This window comes from Struthio camelus, chromosome 1 (genome assembly GCF_040807025.1).
Source record: "Struthio camelus isolate bStrCam1 chromosome 1, bStrCam1.hap1, whole genome shotgun sequence".
Taxonomy (NCBI): domain Eukaryota; kingdom Metazoa; phylum Chordata; class Aves; order Struthioniformes; family Struthionidae; genus Struthio; species Struthio camelus.
This window is the reverse complement of record NC_090942.1, coordinates 95,623,749-95,635,238: the sequence shown is the minus strand read 5'-3', so window position 1 is coordinate 95,635,238 and position 11,490 is coordinate 95,623,749. Positions and strand designations below refer to the sequence as shown.

The following is an 11,490-nucleotide window of genomic DNA, read 5'->3' as shown; positions in this document are numbered from 1 at the left end:
CCTTGTGTATTCCCCCTTTCACTTCTGTCTGGGAGGACTCCCAAAGGTCTGAGGTCCTGAAGTGATGTCTCCAGCTGGGAGGACTGGAGTGGAAAAATGTGTTGCAAGGTAAAGAAATTGGATCTTGGAAGCTGTGCTTTAAGAGAAGGAAAACTCAGCTCTGTACTCTCAGCTGGTGGGAGAAGGTGAGATCTTCCACTTCTGCCAACCACCTGGACTAACTCTCCTGTCACCAGTACTACAGCCTGTCTCCCTGACTGCTACAGGAATCAAGAGGCTGCAACCCTCAAGTCCCAGGCACAGAACTGGAAAAAAAAAAGCTCCCAAGGAAGGGTCAGCTGCAGATCAGTGCAGAGATACGATTTTTGAATGAAGCTGAAAGGGTGCCTTGCTGTTCCAGCCCCTTGGCAGTTTTGGAACAGCTCTGATCTGGCAGCGTAGCATTATTCCTGCTCGGTGTTTTGCATTTTGATTGCAGTATTTTGAAAGGCCTAAAACCAGATTTATCACCAAGGTTATTGGAACATATGACAGCTTGATTGTGCACTTCAATTAGCATCTTCCTTGCTATGAAAAATGGTCCAAATATTCATTCTTTTAACTTCCTGATTATTACAACACTCTTAAGCTCAGCTGGGCAAGGCAGCAAGTTTGAAGAGCAAGGAGCAAATATTCTGTGAACCATATCTCTGAAATTAATTGTGTAAAGCTCATAGTTTCCGATGTGTGCCCAGATTTCTACAGACATCACACCTGACGTGTTTGGACACAGTTAGTGACACAGGCAAGAGACCAGTAACAAGATGATAGGTACAGAGCTCTCTCTGAAAGCAAGTCATTGCAATTCCTAGTTTTGAGTGGTATCCCATGTCATATTCACTCAAAAATGCCCCCATGTCTCTGGGATGCCTCAGTCTGGATTTTGTGATAAACTGTGAAGTTATAAACTAAGGGTTATAAAACAAGATTCAAACACATTTGAATCAGGATCCAAACAGTGTCATGTTTGGAGGTGCATAGTTCAGCCTCCAGTAAAAAGTTTTGGGTCTTTGTGGGCTTTTCAAAGAATGCTGAAGGCATAGCAAGCCAGGTAAGCAAACTGCCATTTGGGTGTGAGGAGGAGAGAAAGGGAGGGAACAGTGTTTTCAGAATGTTTTTAAAGGCTAAATGGAGAAAAAAAGTCAGAGATAAAAATCTCCTCAGGAAAATGGTCTCTAAATATTTCATGTCGCAAGCATCAAATATGGTGTCTCTAAAACAAACATGTTGCCTTGAGATTCCAGCAGCTGGTGAACACAAGGGATATGTCCTCAATCGTTATATTACCAGCCAGTGCATGACTGGGGCAAATTCGTTCAGGTGTTTTATCCATTGCAATTTATCTCCCCACATGCAGCTTAGCCAGCACGTCTCCCCCTTGCCCAACGGTTTGCCTGCTCTGACAAGGCCCCTCTTGGACAGCAAGTGACTGATTGGCTGATTTGCAAGATATTTTGTGGACACACATTTTCTTGTGGTTTTTTTGATCACTAGAACCCCTAAACTCATTCCCAGTTGCAATTTAGCCATGTTTGTACATAGTTCTCCAATGAGGAAAGATGAAGAACGCAGTCCCTAGGACATTTCATCACTTCCCTTACTCCTCTGGAACTTTTGAATAATGGTGAGTACCAATAATTTAGATACACCTTTTCTGGTATGCCTGCATAGCTGGCAATAATTTCCTACAACCTTTTCCAATGAGAATGGGGTACATCTATTAAGTGCTATTATAGATACAGGAAGCTCCTTGTGGAAGTAAATGCAGCAATTAATGCTAATGAGTCGGCTGTTAGCAAGTAATACTTTTGGTGTTATGCTCACGCCTCACCAAATGCAAAGCTTCAGTTTGTTAAACAGTTGCCAGTATTAACAGCCAAATTCTCTTCCCATGGATAAGTTAGTGTTAGTTAAATGTACCATTAAAAATAACCATTTAAAATGTTAATGAAAACAGAGATTGTGCTTGCCAGCGTTTTGCTTGTCTTCTGCTTATTCTCAGCCTTAAAGTGGTGGAGGTGAAAAGGCATCCCTTTGGGGAGTGTGCCTGGTAGCGTGAGCGACATCCAGGCGTGACACCAGAAGCATGGCTTTTTTCCACCTTAAAGACTGGCCAATAAAGCTCAATACTGACCTTCACATCCATATCGCACTGTGTAGCCCAGGGTTCCCCACACCAGCTCTGCCAGTGTCTCCCTCCTGCCCTGCAGCCCTCCGGCTCTCTCAGCTCCAGGGAAATGAGTGACACCATTGGAGAAGTCTCCGTAATCCATCGTTTCTTCTCAGCCTCAAATAGTAAAGGTGTGGCAAGAGCTATTCATGTTCATGTTCACAGTTCTATTTGTGCCTAGTACTTACGGAAATATCTTTGCTTAGTGTGCTTTTCATGCTGAGATTATGGTGGTAGGGTTTATTTAATATCACGCAGTTTAAGAAACAACTCCATACAGTACTGAATATGAGGATTTCATTTTTCTATTCTTCATACTGCAGAAACAAGCCAAAAAAAAACCTTCTCACAGCATACCCCTGTGCTTTGTGTGTAGGTCTAGAGTCTGCCCCAGCGCACTGTCAATAGGCAGTACAGGGAAATGTGGGAGGCGAATCAGAAGCGGTGAGGTCAGCAACTTGCCCATCACCACACCGATGCTGGGTGGAGAAGAGCCAGAAATATGAAGGTTTTCCATCCTCAGAGCCCAGTGGTGTGCTTGTTTTCCTGTCTGCTTGCCCCAGCTGCTCTGCTCCGTACTCCTTTCTGCTGTTTCCCCTAACTGAGTTCTTCCCACATCTGGCTTGTGCCCATGGTTTGAGGCTCCTGCCCCTCTTCCTCTGCTGCCCTTGCTCCAAACCCTCCCATCCATGTGTGCCAGGCCATATCTGTTCCCTTGTCTTGCCTTTTCCTCCCCATCATAAAACCTGGCCTCTCCAGCACTGTGTCCTGCTGCACCCCAGGGCCTGGTCTGACCCAGCACCCCCAGTCCCAGCCCACTTTCCAGCCACCCCTGCTCTCCCCTGCTTGCAGCCCTGGGGCCACCTTGCCCTGCCTCCTCTACCAACCCCCTGCCAGGGGGAGGGGAGGCATGGGGCAGCCTGACCCGTGTCCTCCAGTGCAGGGAGGGAAGTCATTAGTGCATGCTATCAAAGAGGAGATGAGCCAGGTTATGCAAGGAAGGAAGGGGAAATGAAGAAACATTACCTCCTTTTCACGTTTATTTCATTTTTGTATTTTTTTGTATTTTTTTTAAGATCACAGAAGAGCAGAGCATTCATACATGTAAAGAAACAGAAACGAGATAACAGAAGTTAAATACATTGAGAAAAGAAAAAATAAAAAGCTTTTTCTTGTCATCACTGGGTTTTGTTCATTCATTTGTTGGGGTGCTTTTTCTTTTTGTTCAGTTCCTTTACACACACACTTGCGCTTTTAAAATTTTCTTTCGCAGAGCTAGTTCCAAAAACAAATCAATGGCAAAAAATAAAACGGCCATTTTCTCGTTTCGTTAAAGAGAAGTTCAGCTCATGTCTACAGTGCTGGGGAAAAATATATATAAAGATATAGATATATATATATATTTATATGTATATAACACTGTTAATGAGGAGAGTTCTAACCACCCCACTGTGTAGCAAGAAGAAGGGACTGGCCTTCATTCTTAAGGTCTAGAGGATGAAACTTGGCTCCAGCTGGGAAAGTAGGAAGATTTGGGGAGGTGACGGTGGCATCTTGGAGGCAGGTTCTTGTTCTTTACCCCCTCCTCCCTTTTCTCGCACGTGCATGTGCTCCTGCGCACCCATGTGCCTGCACACACACACACACACACATACACACTCTTTCTCCTGGTTTCTTCAGGCGGTCACAACATAGTGGTATGCACAGACGGAGCAATCACTGGAAGCAAGTAGAGGAGTGTGTGTCTGGCTGCATGTATGCTGGAGGACATGGAAGAGGAGAGTGTCTGTATGCTTGTTGAGAGGACGACTGTAGCATGTATGCGGTAGAGGTTACAGGTGTGCACGTAACTGAAATGGGGAGCAAACGTCATAATTTCAGAGAAGAAAGACAGCCCTGGTTGGGAGATGCTGCCCTCACTGATGTTCCCCGGTGGCCTGGCTCCTTGTCTCCATATGTGGGCTATATGATAGATACGGGTACATCCACATGCCTGCTTCAGGGTCCAGTCCAGAGTGACCGTGGGAGCGGCTGCTCACCCCTCCGATCTCACTCCACGTTGCTCACCGAGGCCCGCTGCAGGGTGGCATGCAAGCCCTGCAGGACTGCGAGGTGAGTGGCAGATGCACAATTAGCCCAGGAAGGGAAAGAAGGTCCCTGCCCTACTTGGACACCGCCTTCATGGAGATGATCTCTGCTCCTTCCCCCAGACATGCTCCTCTGGGAGCTTGACTGTGCACGTGGCCCTACCACCCTCTCTGCAGTCATGTCCTCCTGATGTGCACTGCCCCTTCCTCCTCTGCTGCCCTGGTATGTCTTATGGCTTACAGGTCATCATAGCACCAGCTAACGTGAACCTGCAACAAGTTAAGCACCTTTTGCTTTCCATCTGTTTGGACTAATTAGGAGAGCTGCTCCTCTTTTCCAAGCCTAGCTCTGCCTGGACTCCTTACCCCACACAGATCTCCCCAAGCCACAGATATATGGAGGACCATACCAAGATATCCTCACCAAGATGACTATAGTAACTCAACAAGCAAACACTAAAGATTGGCCTTACAGGAACCAACCATCAAGCAAAACTTTGTGGGGAGGGGAGGCGGGGGGAAGGCATGTAGGAGCTGCCTGAATACCTTTCTAGCACATTACAAAGAGGAAAAGAGAAGGCTTTAGTGGTGTGACACAGCTCTTAGTCAGCAGGAGTCTTGCAGTAAAAAAAATATCTTCTGGGCATCCCTTTGGAAATGAAGTCTCTCTAAGGTTAATACTGCGAGGCCATGGTGTCCTTGCTGGCTTGCCTGGGAGATCCACACATGGATGATGGGCAGCGCTCATCCCTAACCTTTTCCACTGGCATCACATCTTGGATGTTATCACCCAGCTGCTCTGTCACTTCCTTTCCTGACATTCTGATCTTTCATGGCAAGGTCCACACCTGGCAACCCTCACTCAAGAAGTTTTTATGTCCTCAAATCAGAAAAGCAGTCAGATCGTGCACCATTAGAAGAGAGAGAGAGAAAGAATTGCCCACCCCCTAGTGTCTCCTCCATAGGACTGTCTCATTTGGTAATCCTTGGTGTTGGTTGCTACATTGTGCCACATACCAGGACGATTTGGTCTGTGGGTCAGTGTGCTCAGAGCAGAGGCAGCAGATGCGTGAGAAGGCTTGGGAGGAGAAGAGTGGTTTCCCTGTCCCTCTAGATTCCCTCATCAGAAAGGATGAAGCAGTAAAGCCTTACACAAAGATCAAACTGAAACACCACTTGGAGGCAGGGCTGCGAGGGACACCAACAGTAGCTCCTGCAATTTTCCAACTCCTCTTCCCCAAATGCTCTTGAATCGTCAGGACTCACTGTTGATCCCCAACTTCCTTCCAGATGTGCAGCTTCCACCCAGCCTGGAGACTGTGTAGCTACTGATGGCAACTTTGTCCAAGCTGTGGGTTTGCATTTTCACACAGTGGTTTCCTCAGGTGGCTTGGGGGCATGACCTGGGTGCATCTGGGGCAAAGAAGAGTTGATGGGGCTTGGATATTCTTCCAAATCGGGGCAGGCAGCCGTACACGAGTGAATCTGCCCAAACCATGAACAGTCAGTGGCATGAGAAAGGTGTGCAGACAAAGACTAACTCTCGACACAATGCATGTCACCAATGAAGTCTTCATGAATGGCACGTTAACATGCACTTGGTGCTAGCATGGGGTGACACAACTTCACTGGTGAAGAAAGCAGGGGTGCATCACTGAGCAACATACCCGCAAGCTGCGGAGCTGGAAACACAAAAATGAGCACAAATGCTAAGGTGCAGGTGTTGGCTGGAGATTCTCACGTCACCTTCCCAGCAGTTCATTTTTCAGCTAACCAGATACACGCTCCAAACAACATGCTACAGTCATGCATGGAGTTCTTGTGGCTCAAGGTAGCTGTATTTCCACTGTCCCTTTCAGAAAGACTTGCCTTTGCCCCTCCTCTCGGTCATCTGAAAAGGGTTAGAAATCTGCTAGCAAGTATGGGGCCATACATTAAATCTAAGTCTTTGTTCCCCTGCTTGGACATTACCAGACATCTCATGTAACTCTCGTAATATTTACAAACTGGTAGAAGAAATACATTTTTTTTCCTCTTTTTGTTTTTTGCTTGTTTGTTTTTATAACACTAAATGTTAAACCTCCATCAATCAAACACAATTACACCTACAAGCTCAAGGAACTGGTGTCCCGTTTCAAACTCCCCTCTCCCCCCACTCCCCAGCCAGCTCCGAGGCAGCAGGAAGCAGGAGCACAGCTTTTCTGGAGGGGATGGGGAGGACAGGACCATGAACACAGGGTAGAGACAAGGAGGAGAAACAGCTTTAGAGAAAAGGGCCTGAGACATGAGAAATATCTTTGCAACATTTCCATCAAAGGGTGGTGGGAGAGAAAGAGAATGGAGAGAAATAATTGACCTTGCCTGTGTTTCCCATGGTCATTCGAGCTCTCATCTTGACAGATGCTTTGAGTGAACCCTGCTTGAATTCAGGAGAAACATGGGGATGTTCGTAGCATCCTGTGACGCACACAGGAGCTCACAGGATTAGCTTCTGAGAGTAAATCAAGCTGCAACCTACCCACGGCTTCCTCAGCCCTGCTAGGAAAAGACATTTCCAAGAGTGGGACTCCCAGCACTGCTGCAGATAACAGTCATACTTTGTATTTGTGGCTTTTCTCAGTCAGGTCTGCAAATAGCTGCCTTTTTAACCCCGTTTCACAGACATGCGACTGAGGCACAGATCTGCCCAAGTCCTGCAGGCAAGACTAGAACTGCATGTCAGGGTTGTAGCTGTTTGCTCTAGCTACTAGGTAGATGGCTTCAAAAACTGGGTGTCCTGTTTTTAGTAATATGCTTTTTTTCTTTAAACCAAAAGCCTATATGCTTTGCTAGTCCCTCAAAATACCCAAACTAGAAAAGATGCAGCACAAGGAGCTGTCTGGAACTCAGCACTTGTGACCAACAGGCCAGTCATGCTCAGATGCAAGTCAGCCTCGTGACTAGGAGTGACCCTACAGTAACGAAACCGCATTTGAAGGACAGCATGCAGGACAGACCTTACAACAACAAGCAGCTCGACACTGACCCCAGCTTAAAGAAAACGGGGGCTTAACCCAGGAATAGCCCTGTGATAGCAAGCCACTGCAAGCTGCCCACCTCCTGGCAACGAGCTTGCGTCAATAAATCCAGGTGCAGATACAGTGCTGAGAATGAGACATGTCAGCGATGCTGTGTTTTCCCTTGGGCCAGGCTGCTGGCGAAGGGACAGCTTCCAGCCCCAGCTTCTGGGAACGGTACCTACTTGCAGCTGTGCAGAGATAGCTGAAGCGGGAGAGGAGCGCTGTTGCAGCAGGGGATCTGGAGTTATTTCTAAGACATCAAATGACACAGCCCTCCTGAAAAGTAGGAACGAGGACTTGGGTGTCTGGATACTGTGAAGGATGCAGGGCATTTTTTTTTCCTGGGCCCTAGCATGTCAGTCTCCTAAGGCGCAGTCCCAAGTCCCATCAACACCTGCCTTGGCTGGGAAGAACCACCTTGCATCCCGAGGCCCCTTTGGTGGATTTCAAACACTTTCAAGTTGCCCAGGTCTCACCTCTTGCATCACAGCACAAACACTCCTAGATATGATTTTGGAGACAAGGAAGGGGAGCATAGCTTCCAACATCCAAATCCACTGCAGGAAAACTATAGCCAAGCCTGCCATCACCAACACCTCAGCCTTTCATGTCTATCTTCCTTTAATATTTCCTCGCTCATTCTGGCTGCCAACTTAATTGCCTGCCTGCTGCTGCTGCCCAAAAACAGCTGAGCTCAGCAGAGGCTGGGGTGTGGGGGCAGGCATGGGCAGCGCCACAGAGTAAGGTGCAAGAGCTTTGCTGAACCAGCACTCAAGTGCAGTGTCATCTTTGTAGCGTCTGCCTGAGCTGGGCAAAGATGGACCCCAGCTCTCAGAGCGCAATTCACGCTCTCCATCCTGGCAGGGATCACCTGGTGCATTACCCCTCCCTGCACTTCTCAGGGCTGGATGTGGGCTGGAGCTATTTCCACCCTATCTGCAAGAAAGCATGAGCCTGGCTGCCAAGCACATTGCCACTGTAAGACTGACAGGGCAAAGCCAGACAAGCAAGCATGCTGGTGCTTAAAAACTTGTTGGGTCTTAAAAACTTGGTGGTGTCAAACACGTGTAGGCCGTTGTACTGTTGTGGGGTCATTAGGCGATTTCTGTTGGCTAACCCCAGTTCCTCCCTGCCCCCTCCATTAAAAAAAAAAGACTACTACTACTAAAATGCAGGTTTTATCAGTTTTTCTGCTGCAGATGCTCGGGCTTGTGACTCTAGGCAGGAAACATGACAGTCTTTGTCCTGCTGCCCCTTCCTGCACCAGTGCACTGCAGCATGCGCCTATTGGCTTCACCGTCCTGCATTGCTCCTTCCGTCTCCCACAGAAGACCTGTTGCTGGAAAGGCAATTTCCAGCCACCAGTCATTATTTTTCTTACCCTTGCTTCTGGTGGCCTGCTCTCAGACCTGCTCTGCCCCTCAGGAGTTACTAGAGCGTCTCTGGCTGTTACCTCCACGCACAGCTCTGCCATGGGGAGGGTGATGGCAAGCAACAACCTTCTCCACCAAGACCAGTGCTCCGCAGACAAGACCAGAGAAAAGCAAGGGGAATGGCATTGCCTACTTCTTCACTGCACCACTTGAAGAGTCTTCTTCCTAAGCCCAGGATTTTGGACCTGATATTTGCTGTTATTCTTACATTCACAGGTCCTGGAAAATTTCTGATCCAATTTGTTTAAAATGAGTGATTTGTGAAGTGAGCTTTGTAGCAGCAGCAGTGAGCACTCACACACACATGCACACACACGCTCTCACCCTTACATAGACTACTTTTCCTTTTGTAACAGGGAGGACAGAAGAACAACAATAGAAAAGGGTATTGGCTCTATTTCTGCATCTATACCAAATGGTTAGGAATGACCACATTGTGGTTTTCGCACTGAGGCACCATTCCTATGCATGCTGTACCTACAGGAATGGTTGCTCAGCGATGTCCAAGCTCTCATCGTTCATATTGCACCTGCCCAGCCTCCCTTTCCCAGGAGGAGTGGGCACTTGCACTCTGCTGTCCATGGTCTTGCAGGCCAGTCTCGCTTTCTTTTCCTTCTCTGGACAAATGCACACATGCACACACCCACATACACATGTGCGAGCACTCGTACGTAGCAGAAGCTGCTACGCTGATACTTGAAGGCTGAGTGCCAGGCAGGTGCTGGTGGGAGAGAAAAAAAGGTTAAAAAAGGATGCAGACTGACTCTTGTGAGCAAGAGGGCCAGGAGTCAAAAAGCCAACAAGGAGGCTGGAGAGGGAACGCCGTGGGAATCTGTGTCGCAATTGCCCCGCTCTCCTCACCCCTCTTCTCTGCCTGAGTGATCTCTCAGCATCGTGTCTCACACTTACAAGGCAGGACATTATCTACAGCAGGATGAGCATATGTACACATGGACTGTTCCTTTTGCATGCTTAGAGAGAGCAAGAGTAAGAGCAAGGGAGAGAGAGAAAAAGAAAGAGAGAGGAGAGAGAGAGAGAGAGAGAGAGAGCGCGCATCACACACACACATGCATGCACGCACACACACACAGATATACACACTGGAGAAAGAGAAAGACACCTGCTCAGGTTGAGGGGGAGAGGAAGAGAATTTAAAAAAAATAAAAATATGCTTTTAGTATAGTTGACAGCTTTAGTTCAGGCCAGAGAGCATGGTGCTGCATGGAGGAGGGTACAGGAAAGAAGGAATATAGCAAGGGCCTGGTGCACAGGATGAACTGAAGAGACGAAGGGGTTCTTCACAGGACACCAGTGTGCAGAGAGCTTCAGATGGCTTGCTCTGGGTTTGTTTGCTTTTTTAGTTAGTTTGTTTTCTATTTTGCAGAAGTATGAACTGGCTGAGCATCAGCTCACAAAAATGACCAAGGGCATCCAAAACGTTAAGTGGCTACAATCACCGAAGCAAAGACTGCTTTCAGCAGAAGAAAGAAATAAGATGAAGGAAGAAAGGTGAGGAATTACGGAAAAGAGGAAGGAGGAGAGAAAAGAAAAGGGATCTTCTGTTTGATTGGCTTTGTGGGTTTTGCTGGTCTGTTTACATTGCAGCATCCTCCGGCAACACAATCCTTGCTGGTACCCTGTTCTCTCTCTCGCTTCGTGTTGCCTCCTAGACAGTCGATGACATGACAGCTGGCTTGTCAGAATTCAGAATAAATGTTGCTGAGTCGTCTTTGCTGTGAGTTTTCCTCTCCCCCCTCTTCGCTCCTGAACACACAAAAGTTGTGAAAGAAACAGTCCTCTCTCTTTCTCTCTCTCTCACTTCTCTTTGCTCTGTCTCCTGTATAACGCATTTTGTTTTGTGTGTTGTTGTTGTCGTCGTCGTGTTGATTTTTTTATTATTATTATTATTATTATTATTATTATTATTTTAAATTCTGATTTGTATTAACATTTGCTGAGTAGGCAGAGCAGGGATGCTGCCAGCAGCCACAGTGGGACGGCCAAACTCATGGAGCCGCTGTCTACTCTCCCCGTGCCGGGTCCTGCAGGGTGCGAGAAGGAAGAGAAAAGAGCTCAAGATTACATGAGGGGTGGAGACAGCAGGGTTATACAAGAATGTAGCTGTACACTTAAAAGGCAGGGCCGGCTCTGGGGCTGTTCCTGCAGGAAGGGGCTGGGGCTACAGAGCGGGAAGGACATCATGGGTGAGGACTTGGGTGAAGCTTGATCTGGTGTAACTGGAAGCTCCCCAGAGCTTCTCCCCAGCAAGCCCACCAGGTCCCCTCCAGCTTCCCCTCCTGTGCAAGGCTCTGACTTTGTGCAACTTTCCCAAAGCAACACCCAGTTCAGAGAAACCAGGCTTGGAGTAAGGGGGAAATGCACTCCCACGGCAACGGGGCCCATCCCACCTCTCACGGCCTTCTCGCTGGAAGACGCTCTCCGCCTTGCATGGCAGCTTGGCCAACACCTCTGCACCATCGAGCTCCAGTTGCCTCCAGCCCGCCACCTCCCTGCTCTGCCTCCACCTTGGGGTGGCCCTTGAATGCCAGGGCTCGTTATAATTCTGCACATTGACGAGTGTCTGTTTGCAGCCAGACACCGGCTCCTCAGGGGCTGATTCATCACAGCGGTCCAATCAATAAAACATGGGCCCAATCAGTGGATGCCTCCCCTCCCAGGGGGTGCACTGCAATTATTTATTT

General features: G+C 48.0%; 1 protein-coding gene across 4 annotated transcripts in view; it reads right to left on the bottom strand.

The window, feature by feature from the left end:
- Positions 1–3,236: 3,236 nt before the first annotated feature.
- The window catches only part of LSAMP (limbic system associated membrane protein), a 1,028,525-nt gene continuing 1,020,271 nt past the window's right edge, over positions 3,237–11,490 (bottom strand). For all 4 annotated transcript variants that reach the window (XM_009675203.2, XM_068958854.1, XM_009675202.2 and 1 more), the window contains one exon: positions 3,237–10,830. In XM_009675203.2, coding sequence (XP_009673498.1) covers positions 10,733–10,830 — 98 coding nt within the window. In that variant the 3' untranslated portion in view covers positions 3,237–10,732. The remainder of the gene's footprint in view (positions 10,831–11,490) is intronic.